This window comes from Podarcis muralis, chromosome 3 (assembly GCF_964188315.1).
Source record: "Podarcis muralis chromosome 3, rPodMur119.hap1.1, whole genome shotgun sequence".
NCBI classification, from domain to species: Eukaryota; Metazoa; Chordata; class Lepidosauria; order Squamata; family Lacertidae; genus Podarcis; species Podarcis muralis.
In genome coordinates this window covers 42,287,491-42,307,055 of record NC_135657.1, presented here as the reverse complement: position 1 = coordinate 42,307,055, position 19,565 = coordinate 42,287,491, and the positions used below count along the sequence as shown (strand labels likewise).

The 19,565-nt window shown below is 39.3% G+C and overlaps 1 protein-coding gene across 5 annotated transcripts in view; it reads left to right on the top strand.

Annotated features, from left to right (window-relative positions):
* Positions 1 to 10,119, top strand: part of CNST (consortin, connexin sorting protein) — a 42,184-nt gene extending 32,065 nt beyond the window's left edge. For all 5 annotated transcript variants that reach the window (XM_028724167.2, XM_028724163.2, XM_028724166.2 and 2 more), the window contains 2 exons: positions 4,277 to 4,400; positions 5,152 to 10,119. In XM_028724167.2, coding sequence (XP_028580000.2) covers positions 4,277 to 4,400; positions 5,152 to 5,357 — 330 coding nt within the window. In that variant the 3' untranslated portion in view covers positions 5,358 to 10,119. The remainder of the gene's footprint in view (positions 1 to 4,276; positions 4,401 to 5,151) is intronic.
* Positions 10,120 to 19,565: the final 9,446 nt, after the last annotated feature.

Sequence of the window (19,565 nt, the reverse complement as noted above, 5' to 3'; positions counted from 1 at the left end):
ATCCTTTTTACTGCTGTTCCAAAGCACATAGTGCCAGCATCAGAAGTCAGAGATTAAGACAGAACACACCATACTTTTATAGCTGACTGACATGTTTGAGGTCACAGTGTACTTCTGGGCATACTAAATGAATCATCTAGAATATTGTTCACCAAAGGCCATCCATTATGCACTGCTCTGTAAAAGGTTGAAGGAAGAGAGCCCTCTGTTTAGTTCTGCCTCCCCCCCTCAAAACTCTTTTGAAGGCAAGATTGATCCCTAAGGCTAACTATCAGAAGCAGAATAAACAAACTTGTCTTCAGTAGACTGTCATTTACATTTTCGGCCAGTAGCAGTGACACAGTTTGTTAACTGGAACAGCACAGCAAAGAGATGTGTTTGAACAGAGTGTTTGTTTTTGAAGTTTATTAGCAATATTTTAAACATCCTTCTTATAAACCTTCAGTCTTAATACCTAGTTTATGGGTAAGGATTACAATTGGATACATTTATTATCTTCTCTCATTTTTTACCATGTCTCAAGGGAGTATTGTATACAGCAAAAATCTGCTCCAAAATTACATCAACTTCTATATTTCTAAATACTAAGAGGAAATCCATCTTTTATGTTACACTTGCTAAACTTCAGTATCCGTAAACATAGTGAGCCACGCACCCCATGTTTATTTATTTTTTGCATTTCTAAGTACCATTTGAATGCCGTTCGTTCCTACTTCCCCTCATCTTATGTTTACTGTAAGAAGGCAAAAGCTGATGATACAGTGTTCTTATGGGAAACATTATGTAATTCCTAACTTAGGTTTGCTGTTCTCTGGGCTCTGATTTCTTTGCAGGCAGACTTTGGTCTCTGAAGAGGGGACAGAGAGTACCTTGCATCATTCAATAGCAATCTCTCCAGGCCAAATATGGAGTAATATTGGCTCTCTCTAGAGGGAGTTTGTTCCCTAGGCTGTGTCAACTGGAGGCATGTGTTTCAGAGATACATAAATCAAAGAAAAGCAAGGGTGTGGTGTTGGAGCAGGGCTATATCTTGTACTATGTAAGACACTGTAATGCATTTGCTATGCATTTGCAGGGGAAGCAAAAGCAATCCAGTAGTTTTATTAGGTTTCCTGTTTTATTCTGATCAGATTTACAAGCATCAGGACTGGAGTTGGCGTAGTTGGGCACCCGCCTAGTTTCACATGACCCCCAAAGCCTTCGTCTCGTTTTTGCAGCCTGTTCACCTGCTCTCTCCAAGCATGTCAGCAGTGACAAGAGCAAAGATCAGGAGAAACCTCCACTTGCCTTGCTCTCTTTTTACAGGCAGTGATGTGATTTGGGTACAGCAACTGGGTAGGCCCATTTAGAGATGGGACCCCACTGAGGGAGTCTTAGCCAAGGACCCTCAAAAGCTGATAAGAATAATTGGTTGAAGCCTATGAGTGATCAGCTGTTCAGTATTCATTGTTTTTAGAATTTGATCTTTGCTTTGTTTAGTTCATAAAAACAGGGGAATTTTCTTGACTATAGCATTAAAAGTAATGTCAGTAAAGATTCTGTTGACATTTTAACACATAATTTGACCTTTGACCCACCCTCATGCTTGATCTGCATGCGTGTTCAGCATGAAGCATTGAAATGTGCTGTATCAGGATAAGAATAACGTGATGGACAATGACACCCCACTCAGCTAATCTACGGAAAATAGATTATTGTCCACATGTAATGTTCAGAAAGCAAATCTTTGTGTGAAACAATTGGTGTGGGGAAAACCAAAAGCATGTCCATACATTAAAACAGTCTGCAAGATATATATGTCCATGGAGGCTTACTCCAAGTTAGCAAGTACAAGATTGCATTATTTATATACAAAGCCTTCATTATTTATATAAGTTATGGTTGTTTATTGTATCCGTGCTCATGCATTGCACAATGCAGTTGCAAAGTCAAGGCAGGGTAATAGCAAACTACTAGGAGCTGAAAGTTTATTTTCAGATAAATGATCCATGTTCCAAGTTGCTTGGAATATGCAACATATTATGAAGCCTTTAATATTGCCAGTTGCCTCCATATCAACAGCTAAGACTCAAGGTCGCAATCTTCCTGTTAGGGTTTATATTATTATATAATACAATCAAAAAAACAACGATCAATGTTTTGTTTCTAGCCTGACCACATAAAATTATAATAGCAGTAGTATGTGCGCAGCAGCGGCCTTGAATGTTGAATAATTCATAAAGTATTATTAATGGTTTTGCCAAAATAGCACAAATAACTTCTCCCTCTTCAGAGACAAGCTACTAACATCTCTACTCTGCGTACTTGTGCTTTTAGAAGTTCAGCTTATTGATTTTCTCTTTTCAGATAGAACTAAAACTATTAATACCAGAAGTATGCATTAGAGACGTTATAAAAATGTGCTTTGTAATTGTGCATTTTGCTTTCAAGATTGCGCCCATTCTAATGCTCTGTTACATTCCCAGCATCTGAGCAAGGGGGCACTTGTGTGGCGAAATAGCTTCCAACCTGTGCAGCAGTAGCCTGTATGCGTCACAGAAGAATCAAACTTTGACTGAATTTATCCACACAACCAGCTGAAAGTGGGCCCTTACGTTTTTCACTGGTCTCGCTCTTTCCTCAGTCTGCCTCACTATTCTCCTTTTATTGCTGGATGATACACCATCATAGCAGGGAATGACTCTCACCAACTATGTAGTCTCAAAATAAAGTGTCAGGAAGCTTTTGAGCACTCCCAAGGCAGTGAGTCCATCTCAAGTCTCACTGCAAAATCTGAAGATTTGCTTTGTGGGTGGAAACTGAGAAGGGTTGTCTTCACACTTTATCATGAGACTAGTCACTTTTGACTCTTCTGTCAGCCATTTCTTTGCATAATGAGTTTTGGTGTTAGTCACAGTGTGGTAGGGGCAGATGTGATTGCATCATTCATGAGAAGTGATGTTGTTAGCATTTTCCAGTAAGGAATTGTAATACTCATGTGGTCATTTTCCAGACAGCAGAGAGTTACATTGTGATTTGAGAGCTGTAGTAAGTACAAGATCCCTTAAATCAGGAACCTATGCCCTCCTGATGCTAAAATTGCATAGAGATGTATGCTGAGCTGAGTGTCTTAACTGTATGTGTAAGAGAAGGAAACCCCTTTAAATATATAAAGAGATTGTAATCAAATTGAATAAAGGCAACTTTTCAGCTAAGAAAAATCATAAATATTTTTCATCATAAATAAATAAATAAATATCATAAAGAAAAAATATGTCTATTCAGACTGTATGTTACATTGTAATCACAGTATAGCACTACCCTTACAGTTTATGGTGATTTAGGGGGGAAAGCCTTGCAAAATAATCCATGTTAATTATAAGCTCCCAACAATAGCAAAGTTTAGAAGCAAATGTCATAGTTTAGTAATATAAATTATATAATGCTGCATAATTATTGGAATATATTGGTGCAATTATGTAGCCAATGAAATACAGTGTTACCTCTGGTTACGAACTTAATTCGTTCGGGAGGTCCGTTCTTAACTTGAAACCGTTCTTAACCTGAGGTACCACTTTAGCTAATGGGGCCTCCTGCTGCCGCCGCGTGATTTCCGTTCTCATCCTGAGGTAAAGTTCTTAACCCAAAGTACTACTTCTGGATTAGTGGAGTCTGTAACCCGAAGTGTTTGTAACCCAAGGTGTTTGTAACTCAATGTACCACTGTATATAAAGCCAAACATAGTGGCCTAATTTGCACATCAAGGGGAAGCCAAACCACAGTTTACCAGGACCACACAAACGTGCCAACTCCTAGAGAGAAATTCACATGTGCTTTGCTCCTCCCCTTTAGCACAGCTCAGTGTACAGCTAAGCAGCACCAAATTTAGGGTGGTACAGGCAGTTCTCCTGCATAGGGAACTGAGCTGAAGGGGTGCAAAATTGAAAAGATAAATAATTGAGAAGATCAATTGGGGGCGCCAGATTTGGGACTTTACAGGGCACCATATTATGAAAGATTACCAAAGTCTGCCCCTGAGCTAAACCAAGGTTCAGGTCTCCTCATTAATCATGATTAGTGACCATAGGACAAAAACTTGCCTATTGGTCATAGGTAAGGAGGAGATTCCTTAATCAGACAAGTTGCTGTTCTTAAAAGGACCAAGGAGGAGCAAATAAGTATGAACTCTTCTCTGGGAGCCAGCAGTAAACCATAGTTTACTATATTGTGATGTGCAAGGCAGTCCAGTCACTTAATAGTCTGTCATTAAAAGCACCTATTTTATCTTTCCTGTTAGACTGTTCCTGCGGAGGGACTTGTGTCAATATTAAAGAAGAGAGATGACAGTGATGCTCAGATCCAGCGGAGAGAGTCTAAAAGAAGAGTAAGATTCCTAGAAATGGAAGACACATTTGACCAAGGTACGCTGCTTTTGTTTATCCCTTGAAGTCAAGGGATCGTCATGTCTCCTGCTTAAGGATGGACACAGACTAGTTCTTGTGTTTTCAGAGATGGAAAATTAGCCATGTTATGCTTCTCGTTCACAAAAGGCACTGGTGCAAACTGATACCTGCATAGCCCTATATAGCAAGCTTTTGAATGTCTGCTGCCTCCTTCCCCATTCCATCGTAAGACTGGTACCAGATACAGATTCCATGGCTTCAGCCTTAGCCAAAATATTTTTGTCCCTCTCTTCTCTCTCCACCCCATAGTTGCTGTGTTTACAATCTAGCTTGATGAACAATTCTGTAGAACTAAAAAACTTACACTGTATTCAGTGATGTTAGGCATTGCCCTACATTTTAGCTACTCATGGCATAGATTATTATAAATTGTTCTCTTCCAATTTTGTTTCTATATTTTTATCGGGGGGGGGGGGGGACAACATACACAGTACAGACATTGCATTTCATGCAGAGTTTCACGCAGTTTCCATTTCACACAAAGCCATGTTGACCCACAGTAAGGCAATGCCTTTGTTACACCAACCCACGTGTCACAAGGTGCTTTTGAGTCCTCCAGAACTCATCATCAGGCTGGATGGTAAACGGAGGGGGTAGAGGGTCTTGTAGAAACAAGTGATAAAGCCATGCATCTTTATCTTGTAAGTCCGAAAGTAGTTTGGTTGCCTGCGATTTCATCAGCTGTGTGTTATGTATCTTATCTTTACAGAGGAAGTTGGAGGTGGCTCCTGTGTTCTGCTGATCTTATTGTGCGTAGCAACTGTCTTCCTTAGTGTTGGAGGAACTGCGCTGTACTGCACGCTTGGTGACACAGAATCTCCTGTATGTACTGACTTTGCCGCCAATATGGACTTTTATTATACCCGAATAGTGCAGGGTGTAGAGGAACTTAAGCACTGGCTATCCTTCACATAGAAGAAATTGCTGACAGCTCACTGACAATTGTTGAAGAGAGAAAAATATTTCAAGCTGCTTGTACCATGGCACCTTCAGAAGAGGTACAGTGAATGACATAGGACATAGGAAGTACCTCTGCTCAGGAGATACTTTCCTGTAATCAGGGGTGCATAAGTGGAATTCATGCTGCTATATCATGAGGCAGCATGATGGACTGATAAACTGCCCTACTGTTACCTTTGTGTGATGCTTTCAACAGCGATCCACCAACCTTAGGAAATGAAGAAGAGAAAAAGTTTTATCACCTACCCTACAGTTTCCAGTCCCCACATAATTGTATGCAATCCATGTAAACTTAGAGCAGGACTATATTGTCTTTCTGGCTGATCATGCAAAGATGTTGTCTTCAACTATCATGCAATAAGTCCATATTTTATGGAAACGTACCTTATTTGGGTTTAATTACTGTTTGTCCTGATTTTTAATTGTCCTAGTGAGTTTTGTAATTTTATTGAAGTGGTGCAGCAGAAATCAGAGCCCTCAGCCTAGTTGTTAATTAATTTGTCTTGCATTTCAGATTGTAGCAGCTGTAATGAGTGGATGCCTCCATTGCTTCATATACAGCTTTTTAGTTGTAGATTCCTTAAAAGTGGACTTTTAGAGAACGTTTGCCACAACAATAAAAAATGGCATTTTAAATAATTTTTACGGCCAATAAATGGTACCGTCTGCATCCCTTGTAAAGGGCTATGTCAGAAATTTCTTTTTTAGATATACAACTATTACGTTTTAAGTGTACATCTAAGAATGAAAACAACACTTTTGCATACACCAGTATCATGTCCAGGGGGCCATTATCAGCTACACTTCCCCACTGAGTCTATGCTCAGTGGCAAATATGGTTTCTTCTTTGTAGTGAGCAAAATAAGCCTCAGTTTCAAAACTGGCTTAGCTTTAATAAAGCAACTGATTTCTCCTTGACCAAATTATGAAGGAAAAGGGGAAAAATAATTAAGAAAGCTCTGAAAAATGCTTGCATATCAGCTTAAAAGTTGAGTATCTGATATATATTCTCTCACCCATGAAAAAGATGAGCTTCAGTCTATCTTGTGGTGACAGTACATTCTTAGTTTTCCTTTTAGCTGAAAATTTTGTTAATTCCATAACTGAAAACGACAACAAACACAGGACTCATGACTGACACCTGCCGAAATCTGTTTGGAACTTGGTTCTTATTCAGTGTCGGTAATTTTTTCTTTTTAAATATCCACTGCATGCTGATTCCTTCTAATCTGCATTTCTTAAGCTTTCTGATAATGATATGTGAGACTAGAGAAAAGTTGGATAAAATCCACAATTCTCTCCCTACCAAGAAGAAATTGCTTATATAATAATCAGCCTGCTGGATTAGGCCAGCGGCCCATCTAGTCTAGCATCCTGTTCTCCTGGTGGCCAACCAGATGGCCGTGGGAAACCCCCATTCTAGCAACTGGTATAAATATACATTTGTACTGTAAAACTGGAATATAATGTCTATTTTTTAAATTAATGGTATAATCTGTTAGTTGATAATGAAATTAAGGGCTTGATTGAAGCTCTCAGTCAACAGTTATGCTCGTATTGGAGGAAGCGGGTGGGAAGGCAATTTTTGCTAATCTCTCTCCCCCTCGCAGTCTTCTTTGTCCCCTGAAAACCTGTCCAGAGTGTTGTGGAATCCTCTGAAACAGGGTGGGAAGTAGCTTTGGGGGCAGAAGACAAAAGAGGGAATTGGCGAAAATCACCACCACCCCTTCCTTCATGGGCATCCTCTGCTGGATCCCACTTCTAAAAGGAAGGAGCCTTTCTGTTCACAACCTTATCCAATCTTCAGAAACCAGTTTCCAGGGCTCTAGTGCATAGTGCACTAAAGGTGTGTGCAGAATATGCTAGTGGTGTATGATGCAGAGTGTACCAATATTAAGGCCTTAGCTGTGCAGAAAACAAACGTGCAATGGCAGTGAAAGTTAAATCGTGAAAACGATGTTCTGAATGTTAAACTTCACAAGGGAAGGCTTTGGGGCATTTGAAAGGATATTCATCTTAATGTGAATTGGTAAGAAAAAGATTCGTTTTTATATCACACTTTTCCTTCAGAAGAACGACATGTTAACTACACTGGTAGTGCTTCTTCTAGGGATGTCCCCTCCCTGCTAAGTGGCTGGTGTTATGTTAATTTTTTCTCCCCTGTCTCTATCTATGTGATGAGAGAGAGAGAGAGAGAGAGAGAGAGTGCACACCTGGCACACCTGTTTAATTAGCAGTCTGGGTATGTCTTTTGGATTGGATCTCCTCTTTCTTCCCAACCCTTCTTGGAGAAGACTCTTTTGCATTTTGACCTCTGGTGCACCAATCCCATTTAGTTCCATTGGCTGGCCAGCCTGCAATGTTGGCAAAGCAGTTAGTTGTAGAGTTATGCTGGCATAGCTGTTGGTATACTCCAGCCCATGGTTAGGATCCAAAGAGCTCCTTAGCTGCCTGTGCACAGATCTTTCCACATTAGCATTGTCCTTTCTACCCCCCACCCCCACCCTGGCTACAGTTTCTCACAACGCACCACCAGGGATTGCTCTTGCAGTTCTCCAGGGTATAGGAAGTCTTTTTGGTGGAGAGGAAACAGCTTTTGAAACTAAGGATTCAGAAGCACACTTGTTCCCCCTCCCAACTACTATATTTGGATTTCTTGGCCCTGAAGATTTGTGTGCTGACAGAGCAAATCTTACAGTGGGGTAGTTAGCAATTTTACATGTTTTGTGGTCTAATGGGGGGGGGACCTTTGTTATGTCTAAACACAGTTTTCCATGTGCACTCCAAAGGCCTTTTGTGTTCCACTCTAGCAGTGCTTGAACCTTCTAAAAGGGAGGCATGAATTTTAAACCTGATTACTGGCTGGTTCAGTACATCACTTTTGTCTGCTCTTATTAAGTTAGCTTGATCTGTAAAGGAATTTTCTTATTATTTTATTTTGTAATTTTATGATGGATTGTTGATGAGCATGCCTTCTGTAGCTATAATGTTGTGTCTATAATTATGTAGTTACTATATATTTTGGGGTTTTGTAATTTTCAGTTTGATGTTCTGTTGGATATTAATGTTTAAAGCAACCATGAGTTTCACCTCTGTTTTAAATGTTTGTGCTCCTGATCACCAAAAACATTGAGAATGATAACTTGAATATTTTTTTTTTTAAGTATGCCATCAAGAAGCCTTGTACTTAGGTTCATTTTGGCAGAAGTAATGTTAAAATTATTTTTATTGCACATTTAAAAGAGAAATACAACGCAGATTTTAAAATATCTCACTTTGCACTAGGGTTGCCAGATGCCCCTTTAAAAAATATATATAGTTGTTTGATTTTAGATCACAGCAGTACCATAGAACAGAACTGATCTCCTTTATTTTGTAACCCCCTGCTCCACCAGACTCTGTATATTTTTGAATTTTTACTATGGCAATCCTATCGTTATACCACCTTAAACTGACATACTCTGCAGCCACAGAGCCCAGGCCACAGCACCCATACTGCCCTTGTTTGAAGTAGAGGGCAAACAGAATAGGCAGGTGTCCTGAGCTGGGTTTAGAGCCGTCTTATGGTTGATCTCATTTATTAGCACTGTATGGAAGCAGTCTCAATTTTTTGACCATGTTGCATGTGCTGCTTCATCTCTCTGCTGATCATGTGATCCTGACCTGTAGCTAGATATTCCAGTTGGTTCATATAAGAAATTAAAACATCAGTAAAACGTTGGTACTAATTCTTGTTTGGTATGATAGTTCACATGCTGTGTGGTGACCTTTCAGATGGTTGGCTGCGTAACACAATTTGCTCTACCTGGCCTTTAAAATACGCTGAAGTTGCTCTCCATAGTATCTCAGGCTCTGATTCTGCAAACATTTTATGCAAATGTGACCAATTTGAAAGAGAAGGCTCTTGTATAAAGCTATGTTGGGTCTCAACCTCCATGTTGAAACCGCTCTAAATGAAAAGCGCATCTCCAAATTGCTGTGGAATTGAGAGGAACTAGAAGGTAGGAAACTGTTTTTCTCTTTCATTGTAATTCATGTATGCAAAAGGCCTTGAGCTATACCAATTTCTTATGGTTGTTTCCTCCTAGTTGTGAATGGCTGGGTCTTGTAAATAAAACTAAGTGTGAGAGAGCAGAAAGCTAGGACAATACAATTAGATTGTTCCAAATTATACTATAATACATAGGATGTGGAACTTTTATAAATTTATATATAAAAACAATTGGCTGAATATTAAGCTACATTTGTTTAAAAGAAAATTCTAATTGCTTCTACTTTAATAAGGCACATTTCGTCCAATCACTGCCTCCCAGCTTGCTAATCTTTATACAGTATATTGTACATGTGTGTGATTGTGCCTCAGTGGATGTGCAATCAGTTACTGCCAACAATGGGAATGCCTTAAGCTTTTTTCAGTAAAACGCAAGTGAAAATCCTAAAGCCAAATTGGGTATCAAGTTGAATTTTGTTAGTCTAGCTAGCTCACATACTATTGAACATCCAATAAAAGGGCTGTTACACTCGTAAGAATAAGAAAACATAGCAATTTAACTTCTGCTACTGTGTAAAGTCAAGGCAAATCAAAGTCAATAATAGATGTGATAAATCAAACCTTAGCTACTAATAACATGGGAGGAAATTACTATTTGAAAGCATCAACCAAGCTTGTGATTTCTAAATATAACGAACAAAAATAAAGTGTCCCTGAGAAAATGCATTGAGTCTTTTGAGTGCTGTTATTAATAAAGGATGTGGACCTTAATAATGTGTTCTGGATAACTACTTGCCGTTGTTCTCAAAAAGCATTTTAGTAACTCTGTTATTTTACAGTGACTTATAAGGAATTACAAGCAGACCTACAACCAGGCCTTGGAATGAACTTGCTCAGTTGAACAAGGTTCACTGAACTACCCATGAGATTTGATACCATAATTGCTAGGTGAATTAAAGGCGAATTAAATTTATTTTGGGATAACTCTGTGAATGATTTTTTGTTCATCTTCATGTTCCTTCCCTTCCTCCACCCCCTAGCACTCTGCAGTGGGGAACTCTCAGACCCAAGCACTTACTCTTTAAAAATGAAAGTTAAGTTGTTTTTAACTACTTAATTCTATGGAATTGTGTGATTTCTCTGCCATTCCTAGCCCGGTTCTGCATATGCTTCAGCCCATTCCCTGCTCCTATTGGAGTGCAACAAAGATTTTCCATACAATCACTTAAGAAGAAAGTTGTGGTTTTGTTCTAATTAATCTATTTATCTAATCCGGAAGATCATATTTTGTCATGTTTTCCAATATGCTGCAGTTTGTGAGAATTATTATTATTTTATTCTATGAAAACATGTAAATACAAAAGTTGAACTGCAGCAGATAGTACTACTTCAACTTTTGTTTAAGATGCAACTCTGATAATATGGGTGGAGTTCAGCTGAAATTGCAAAGGGAGTGTTACAAGAGAAAACTAGTGCTATGGAAATAATAATAATTGTTCCACCATATGCTTTAAATTTTCTGTTCCAGTATTCCCCCCTCCCCCCCCCCCAGGCATACACTTTGCAAAGCTTACAATCGATAAGCTAAAAATAATAAGGAGCATTACTGCCTGGAAATGGGAAATACAAAACCACACAAATGTTTTCTCGGTTTGCCCAGTGTTTTGACTGAAGCCTTTACTGATTGGCCTGGTTTGCACGTCTCATTAAACCATAGTGACAATAAACTATAGTTTATTGTGCCAGTGCCCACTCCTCAATAGCAGGCACTCCACGCCTCTGCTGTTCTTGCAGGGGCCACACCAGCAAGGAAATTGGCTATAGTCTGGCTTGTCATTATGTTTAAACTCAGGATCAGGGTTTGTTTCTCTCGAAATGAAACACAAGCAGTAGCCAAGAACAAACCTTACCATTTATAAGACCTGGATTATAATGTATAATTATAGACCTGTGATTTGCAACATAAACTACATTCTATGTACAATAAGATGTATGTCTACTTCATCTGAAAACAGGAACATGGGGTATGTTGTGCAGGCACCTATAAATTAAACACTTTGTCATGAGCAGTCTACTTAGGGAATTATCTTAGTGTAATTTAGTGTACTATCATCCTTGTGTAAGGCCAACCTACAGCCAACCCTGTGAATACCTTCTTGGAACTAAGAACCACTGATTTCAACTAGATGTTTTAAAACCAAGTAAATGTGCATAGGATTGCATTTGGAAATGCACCTTCCTATAAATTAAGCCCACCTGGAAATTTAAGATCTAAACTAGCCCTGGTTAATCTAGTCCAGTACTAGATTGTTTTCTTCTATCTGACAATCCTTCCTGTATCTAAGGAGTACTCCCATGTTCCCCCCCCCTCTTCTTCAGGTTAAATGTATTGGCTCCTTTCAACCTTCCCTCATAGGCCTTTTCCCCCCACACCACTGGCAAACTGTGTTGCCCTCCTCTGAGTCTGTTCAGATTTGTCTCTGTCAGGAATGGAGAACCTATGGCCCTCCAAACGTTGTTTTACTCAAACTCCCATAAGGCCCAGCCACCATGGCCCAATTGTCAGGGATGATGGAAGTTGTAGTCCAGCAAGATCTGGAGGGTCACAGGTTCCCCATCCATGGTCTTAAACATCTCAGGACCATAGTACCTTTCATATAAACCAACCCGGGCTCTGCAATGATCATCTGAGGCCCTTTGTGTGCCTCCTCCACGAGAGGTCCAGAGGATGGCAACATGAGAATGGGCTTTTTCTGCAGTGACTCCCTGTTTGTGGAATGCTCTCCCCAGGGAAAAATTTTTGGGGCCTTCACACCCTGGCCGGCACTTTCTTGATCTCCTGCCCACAGGCAGAAGATATAGAAGCATGATTAGTCACACCAACAGGGTAAAGAAGAGCTTCTATCTGTGGGCTGTTAGGCTGCTGAATGAAAAGATAACAACAGGGCAACTGACTTTCGGGTTTGGTGGGTGTGCGTCAGTAAACGAGGGGAATTAAGACTAAGAGAGCTGAGTGGGGGGTGCTCATGTAATCTCACTGTATACAAGTTGTACAAGTGACAGTAAAGTATTTCAATTTCAATCAATTCAATATATATATAGGCACCAGGTGAAACCATTCCTCATCAACCAGGCCCTTGGCTGTTTAATATTCTGCAGCCTTTTAAATGTGTTTGGGGTGTGTGTGTTTTTGTTTTGCTTTTGTTCTATTTATTTGTGCTTTTATCCTGTATTTTTATCTTGTGATCTTTGGGTGAAGGGTGATATATACATTTAATAAATAAAATAATAAAATAAAATAAAATAAAATATATCCCTCTTAACTATGATGCCCAGTACTGGACATAGATGTATTCTGACTCATGCAGAACAAAGTATAATTATTACCTCTCATTTACTTGGAAACAATGTTTCTATTAATACAGTCTAAGATCCCATTATCCTTTTTTTCAGCCAACATCACATTGCTATTATGTTCAGCTTGTGATTGATTACCATTCCAAGATCCTTTTCACATGCACTCCATTCTAGAAGTCTACATTCAAGTTTTCATAATTATATTTTGCCTAAATGCAAAACTTCTACATTTTTCTCCACTGTATTTCATTCTGTCAGTTTTCAGACCAGATTATTTTTGGCTAATCTATAAATTAACCCCAGATACCATTATTATTCTTATCTATCATTATTATTATTGAGAAGGTTCGCTTATGCAAACAACTTACATCTATTTAAAAGCGAACAAAAGATGTTAGGAGAAACTGCTTAAAAATAACATCAATGTGTTCAATCCAAGATGAAGGAACTGGAGTACCTTGTGTAAAAGAAAAACAACCACTACCCACAACTTTGGAGGAGTCTTGCCGCTGAGTGAAGACTTCTTCTTCTCCAAACACCTCAAATGGTAGTGGCTTTTTTAAACAATGTTAAGTAACAATGTGAGGTTTGCTTCAAAAGCAGCATGCAAGTATCTTCAGTGAAAAATGAATGCATAACATTTGTTCTCAAACTATTTAATTTATTAATGTAATTGCAAAATAGCAGAGTGCTTTATTCCCTCATGTTCTCACTGCCGGTATCAGCATATCTATTTCCCCCCCAACAGAATTTTGCCTTACCTAATTTTCTCCCATATGATGGGAACCTTTGTACAACCTTTTCCTAGTTGCATAAGAGGACATACCTCATTGTATTTTAAAAAGCAGAACTCCTGAGAGGGTCGGAGGAATACAGTCACATGGTACTATCAGCCTTAGACACACACACTCTGCACACTAAGTGAAAACAATGCCATAGTGCCACCTAGTGACTTTAATTTACAAAGTCACTGTCCCATCTCCAGTCCAATCTAGGGTCAGTATTCTTGTGGTATAGAATTTCAAAGACGCATATGTCCGAATTCATTTGCCACAATGTCCCAGAAAAAAGAAGAATGCTGTTTGTGTTTTCCTTATCTCATTGCCTGCCCTGTTCAGAACTGTCTAAGAACCCTGCTGGATCAGACTGAAGGCCCATCTAACTCAGCATTCTGTTCTCATAGGGGCCAACCAGATGTCTGTAGGAAGCCCACAACAATCATTTGTTTGTCTATTGGCTGTGAATTTAGAGGGGGGAAAGTAGTTTGTACAATAAATAGTTCACCTGATTGCGGGGGAGCAAAACTGCATGTAACTGTTCCTCACATTTTTAAGGTTTTAAAGCTTTTTGGCAACGAATGTGTAAGTGTAAACAATACATGAATTCAAACGTTTGTCGTGTGTATGGCTTAATTTCTAAATAAGAGGTATGATGTCATTCTTTACGTATATAAAATATTTTTATTGATTTGCAACAAAATATGAACCAAACATTAAGTTTTTTCCAGTCCCCCCCCCCCCCCAGAACAGAAGAGTAGTAATATGTCAGATTTTACCATAAACCTGGTGGGTGCCAGTCTTCCAAGTGTTCAATCAAATATTTATAAAGGGGCACCGTATTTCAATAAAATCATCTGCATCGGGTGTGTTGTTCAAGGCATGCACCCTTTTTGTCTATTTTTCATCTACAGCAATAATCTATACATTCTGTCACCATCATGTGATATGTAGGGTTCAAGTCCTTTCCAGTTTTGTGCTATGAGTAACTGTGCTGCCACCAGGAGAAAAATGATGAGTTGCTTATGAAGTAAATTGAACTGATCATCTTTAAATATTTTTAATAAATCCATGCTTGGATTGCATTGTACATGCTGATTTGTAATCACTTATTTCCACAAATAGTCTTTCCCATAATGTCTGCACAAGTTCACATGACTGCCACCTATGGAAAGGCGTACCAACTGCCTTACTTTCTCTCCAGCACATTGGTAGGTGTGTCGTCTATGCAACTGTATCTTAAAGGTGCAAATGTCATGTATAAATTAACTTAAAATAATTCTCCCTTTTGTGAATTAACACTGATCTTAAAGGGATTTTGGCCCATAAATTGTTCCAGTTTGCCTCTTCGGTGCTGGCACCTAGGACTGTTTCTCATAATCGTTTGGTTGCTGAGCATCATCCAATTTTTTTAGAATCCTCAGTCGTATTCAAAATAAATTTTCAAAGGGTGTCAGTGGACAAAGGCCATGGAACTTGAAATAAGATGAGCAACTAGAAAGACAAGTAGCTATTTCACATTGCATCCTCCCATCGTTTCCATAATTTGGTTTTGCTGTGAAGTTATTTTCATTAAAAAATCATTTAGATTTCTTTCGGGTGTGTAGAAGGAAGGATGCAATGTGAGTCATTCTTGTTCTAAAATCAAACCTGGGCCCTCTTACTTGGAAGCTCTTTCTCTGTCCATAGTTGTACAAAGAATAACCTTTTCAAGAAAGGGAGAGACAATAGCATTCTGCACAGTGGCAGAGCTTCATGCTCCAGCACCGGAGGCCAGAGAGCAAGTGGGGGCATGGCTGGCACACGTCCTGGGAGCATGGTACCTAGCGCAGGCAGAGAGGCAGCCACAATGGCACCCCACCGGGATTGCACTGTCAGGGGCAGTGCGCTCCCCCGCCTTCTTCCTCTGCCAGTGATTTTGCACATGTGTAAAGGCATACTTTTCTAAGTAAGTACTTCACAAGCCCTATTGTGATTAAGACAGCAAGGTTAAACACTGTAACCCTACCAAGTCAAAATGTTACCAGCTGCCACTGCCTGCAACCCGCATCCCACAATGTTTGGGAGAGGGTGCCAACCTTCCAAATCACCCTTCCTCTGACAAAAGCATCCTATGCGTTTTGCTCACAGGAATTCTGAACCCAGCCCTGTACAAATAACAGTAGTAAATCAGTCTCTAAGAATACAGGAATACCTGCAATAACCAGCAGAGGGTGTGGTTAGGCCTCCATACATTTCACTGCTTATATACTAGCTTTGACTATGTGTTCAGGATTTATGCTGCTTCAGTTTTCAGGATTAACTGCATTTTTTTTTTTTTACTTTAATCCACCAGAGTTTCTCTTCTTTCTACCTCTTCCACACATTCCTGTTCTTTATCAAAGTCTTCTCTGAACAACTCTAGCCTCACCTCTCTGATCTCTCCTAAATTACTTCTTCATATTCCACTGTTCCTATTCACTAATCCATGAAATATCTGCCCTGGGACCAACCAGAACAGTATGTATTAATGAGCTGTGTTGATTTGTCCCTGTTGGTGATAAACATTTAGTAATAATAATAATAATAAATTTTTATTTATACCCCGCCCTCCCCAGCCAAGACCGGGCTCAGGGCGGCTAACAACCAATAACCAATAATGATAGTAATATTGCCAAACATGCAAAATGCTGTATTACTGTTGAAATACTAAAGATATGTTAAATGCCTCTGGCTTCAGGTGTATCTTTTTCTCACGCTTTGATATGTAGGAGTGAGCAAAGTCAAAGAAGATATGGTGAATTAAAGCTGAAGTATTTTTAAAGTATTTTTACACACTACCCCAATATCCAAGCAGTGTGAGATTCCAGGGATTGCAGGCATGCTTTCCCTTTGGGGCAATGAGGCACAACAGAGATTGTGATGTCTTTATGATATGTGGTTTATTTGCACATATATACAACCTAATTCCAATGGAGGGATCTCAAGTATTACATTCCAAGGGGCTCTGGCTTCTCCCAAAGCCACAGCACTGGATTCAAAACAGACATCAGCATCCTGCTTTTTGACTCTCTCTCTCCAGCCACTGCTTAGTAACTCTGTTTCTTAACTCCTAACTGCCATTCTGAACTCTAACTTCCCTAAATACAGTGGTACCTCGGGTTAAGTACTTAATTCGTTCCGGAGGTCCGTTCTTAACCTGACACTGTTCTTAACCTGAACTTTAGCTAATGGGGCCTCCTGCTGCCTCCGCGCTGCTGGAGCACGATTTCTATTCTCATCCTGAAGCAAAGTTCTTAACCCGAGGTACTATTTATGGGTTAGCGGAGTCTGTAACCTGAAGCGTATGTAACCCGAGGTACCACTGTACTGTTACTGTCTTTAGAACTAAACCCTCAGTTGAAGGAGGAAACACACACTTGCAAATGTGATTTGTCCTTTCATCCTCTGTGTCACACCTGTGGTTTATCTCTAAGACAACACATCAAAAGTTAATTAACTTTTACACTTCGCTTAATTAAATAAAGTGGTACCTCGGGTTAAGTACTTAATTCATTCCGAAGGTTCGTTCTTAACCTGAAACTGTTCTTAACCTGAAGCACCACTTTAGCTAATGGGGCCTCCTGCTGCTGCCGCGCCGCCGGAGCACGATTTCTGTTCTCATCCTGAAGCAAAGTTCTTAACCCGAGGTACTATTTCTGGGTTAGCGGAGTCTGTAACCTGAAGCGTATGTAACCCGAGGTACCACTGTACTGTTACTGTCTTTAGAACTAAACCCTCAGTTGAAGGAGGAAACACACACTTGCAAATGTGATTTGTCCTTTCATCCTCTGTGTCACACCTGTGGTTTATCTCTAAGACAACACATCAAAAGTTAATTAACTTTTACACTTCGCTTAATTAAATAAAGTGGTACCTCGGGTTAAGTACTTAATTCATTCCGAAGGTTCGTTCTTAACCTGAAACTGTTCTTAACCTGAAGCACCACTTTAGCTAATGGGGCCTCCTGCTGCTGCCGTGCCGCCAGAGCACGATTTCTGTTCTCATCCTGAAGCAAAGTTCTTAACCCGAGGTACTATTTCTGGGTTAGCGGAGTCTGTAACCTGAAGTGTAACCATTGTAATTAAGTCTAGCACGAAGCTTAAATACTCACTGGGACTGGCCTAATACATGAGTCTAACACACATCTTAAGCCAAACAGGTTTGACATCCCCATTTACTGAAGTCAGGCATTTGGCACCCTCAACTTATAATACTATTAACTACTAGGCAGATGGGGTGGAAAGAAAGGCTGCCAGGGAGGAGGAAGAGTCTGTAGTGGATAAATTTCCACTTCCTAAGTTCTGCTACACACACACCAAACAAGGTGGAATGGGGAAGGTTGCCTTTTTCTTTTTTCCCACCCATCACAGTCAATTTTTCTCTTATTTCCTTCAGTTGAACAGTGTAAGTAAAGTAAAAGAGGGAGTGTTGGAGGAATGGGAGGGCTTCGGATCCTACCAATCCAATACTTCCTCCATTCAATCCTGAATGGAATCAGGGCAGCTGGTGGCAGAGCAATAGCAGTGATGGTGTCCTGTGGGACAAGAAGGCTCCCAGCAGCAGGCCTTCCTCTCCAGTCTATTCCTTGCTCAGAATTTTAGGATTGCTCTGTAAGGATTGCTCTGTAAGCCTAAGCAAATTTGATACTTAGTCAGTTCACAGACGGTATTGTACTAATGTTTTAAAGAATAACTCTGAACATTAGGTGTTAAGTACCAGCTGTGCAAAAATTTAGGAACTTTTTCTGTGGTTGCTGCTATGAATTTGCATGGCACTTTTGTCCACAGTCTATTCCATGCCTCCTCTTCAATTTCTAAATCTCAATTCAGTTCCCACACCTTTTGCTGAAGACAATATCAAACTTCTATAATAGATTTATACAAAGATGATATTAGTCCTTTTGTTATATTTTCTTCCACTATTATTTTTTTAATATGTTGACAATTGTCTTGTGGCTTCGTTTTTAACCTGGGAATTTGTTTTAAAGGCCCTTAACTGGTAGCCATGGTATCTGAATATTTCCCAATTGAATTTGCATCTCATTAGTGGCAAGCAGTTGTCCATCTTTGTAAAAACATTTCAAATAATACAGTTGTTTTATTTCCACATACAGTATCTATAATTATAGGCTCTATATTTATTTTTGAAAACCAAGTAGAAGTGTAATGGAATAATGGGGTGAGAGGCCAGAACCTATTCTCATTTTGTCCAAATCTTGAAAGTTGAGTATAAATGGATTTGTAAGTCAGTGTAAAGAGCAGAATTATTATTTTTTAAGTTCTTACTTTTATACGGGCAGCATCTATTTCCAAGTTCTCTAATGTGCTCCATTGAGTTCCCTTACTGCCAGACATTAGGTCTGTCATGTTGCTGAGTTGACATGCATTGTAATCAATCGTTGGGTGAAGATACAGCAAAGGTTATTTGAATGTGTGATATGTGTGATTGAAATATGAATTTATGAAGTTTTGTTTGCCATTTGGACATATGGTCTGGTGGGAGCCAAACTGGTAATGTTTGAAATTAATACTTTTGGAACAAGTGTCATTTTAGTTTACTTCCATAACAGAAAGTTTCATTTTGCTCCAGCGTCATATGCCCACATTTATTGTTTTCCATGCTTTGCTATAATTTGTCTGATATGATTTGTTTAAATTATAAGTAATCTGAATACCTGAAACTTTTTCTAGCTATTGGTAAAATGTTGGGAGATTTCCTAAAGTTGCAGGGGAATATGAAAGAACATTACTTCCAATTTTTGAAAATTTACCTTAAGTTGAGAGACATTTGAAAAACATCTTCAATTCTATACCTTCTAGCAATAACTGGGTCTGATGTATATAAAACAATACTGTCAGCATAAAGTCCCATAAAGTATTCCTTTCCATTGAAAGTTACACTCTTTCCTGGCAGAATTTCATGTAATCTTGTTGCTGGGGGTTCTATAATTAAAGCAAATAATTCCCTTAAATCTTTCTAAATTGTCTGAAGGAACAGGCCATTCCAAAGTGAAACTTG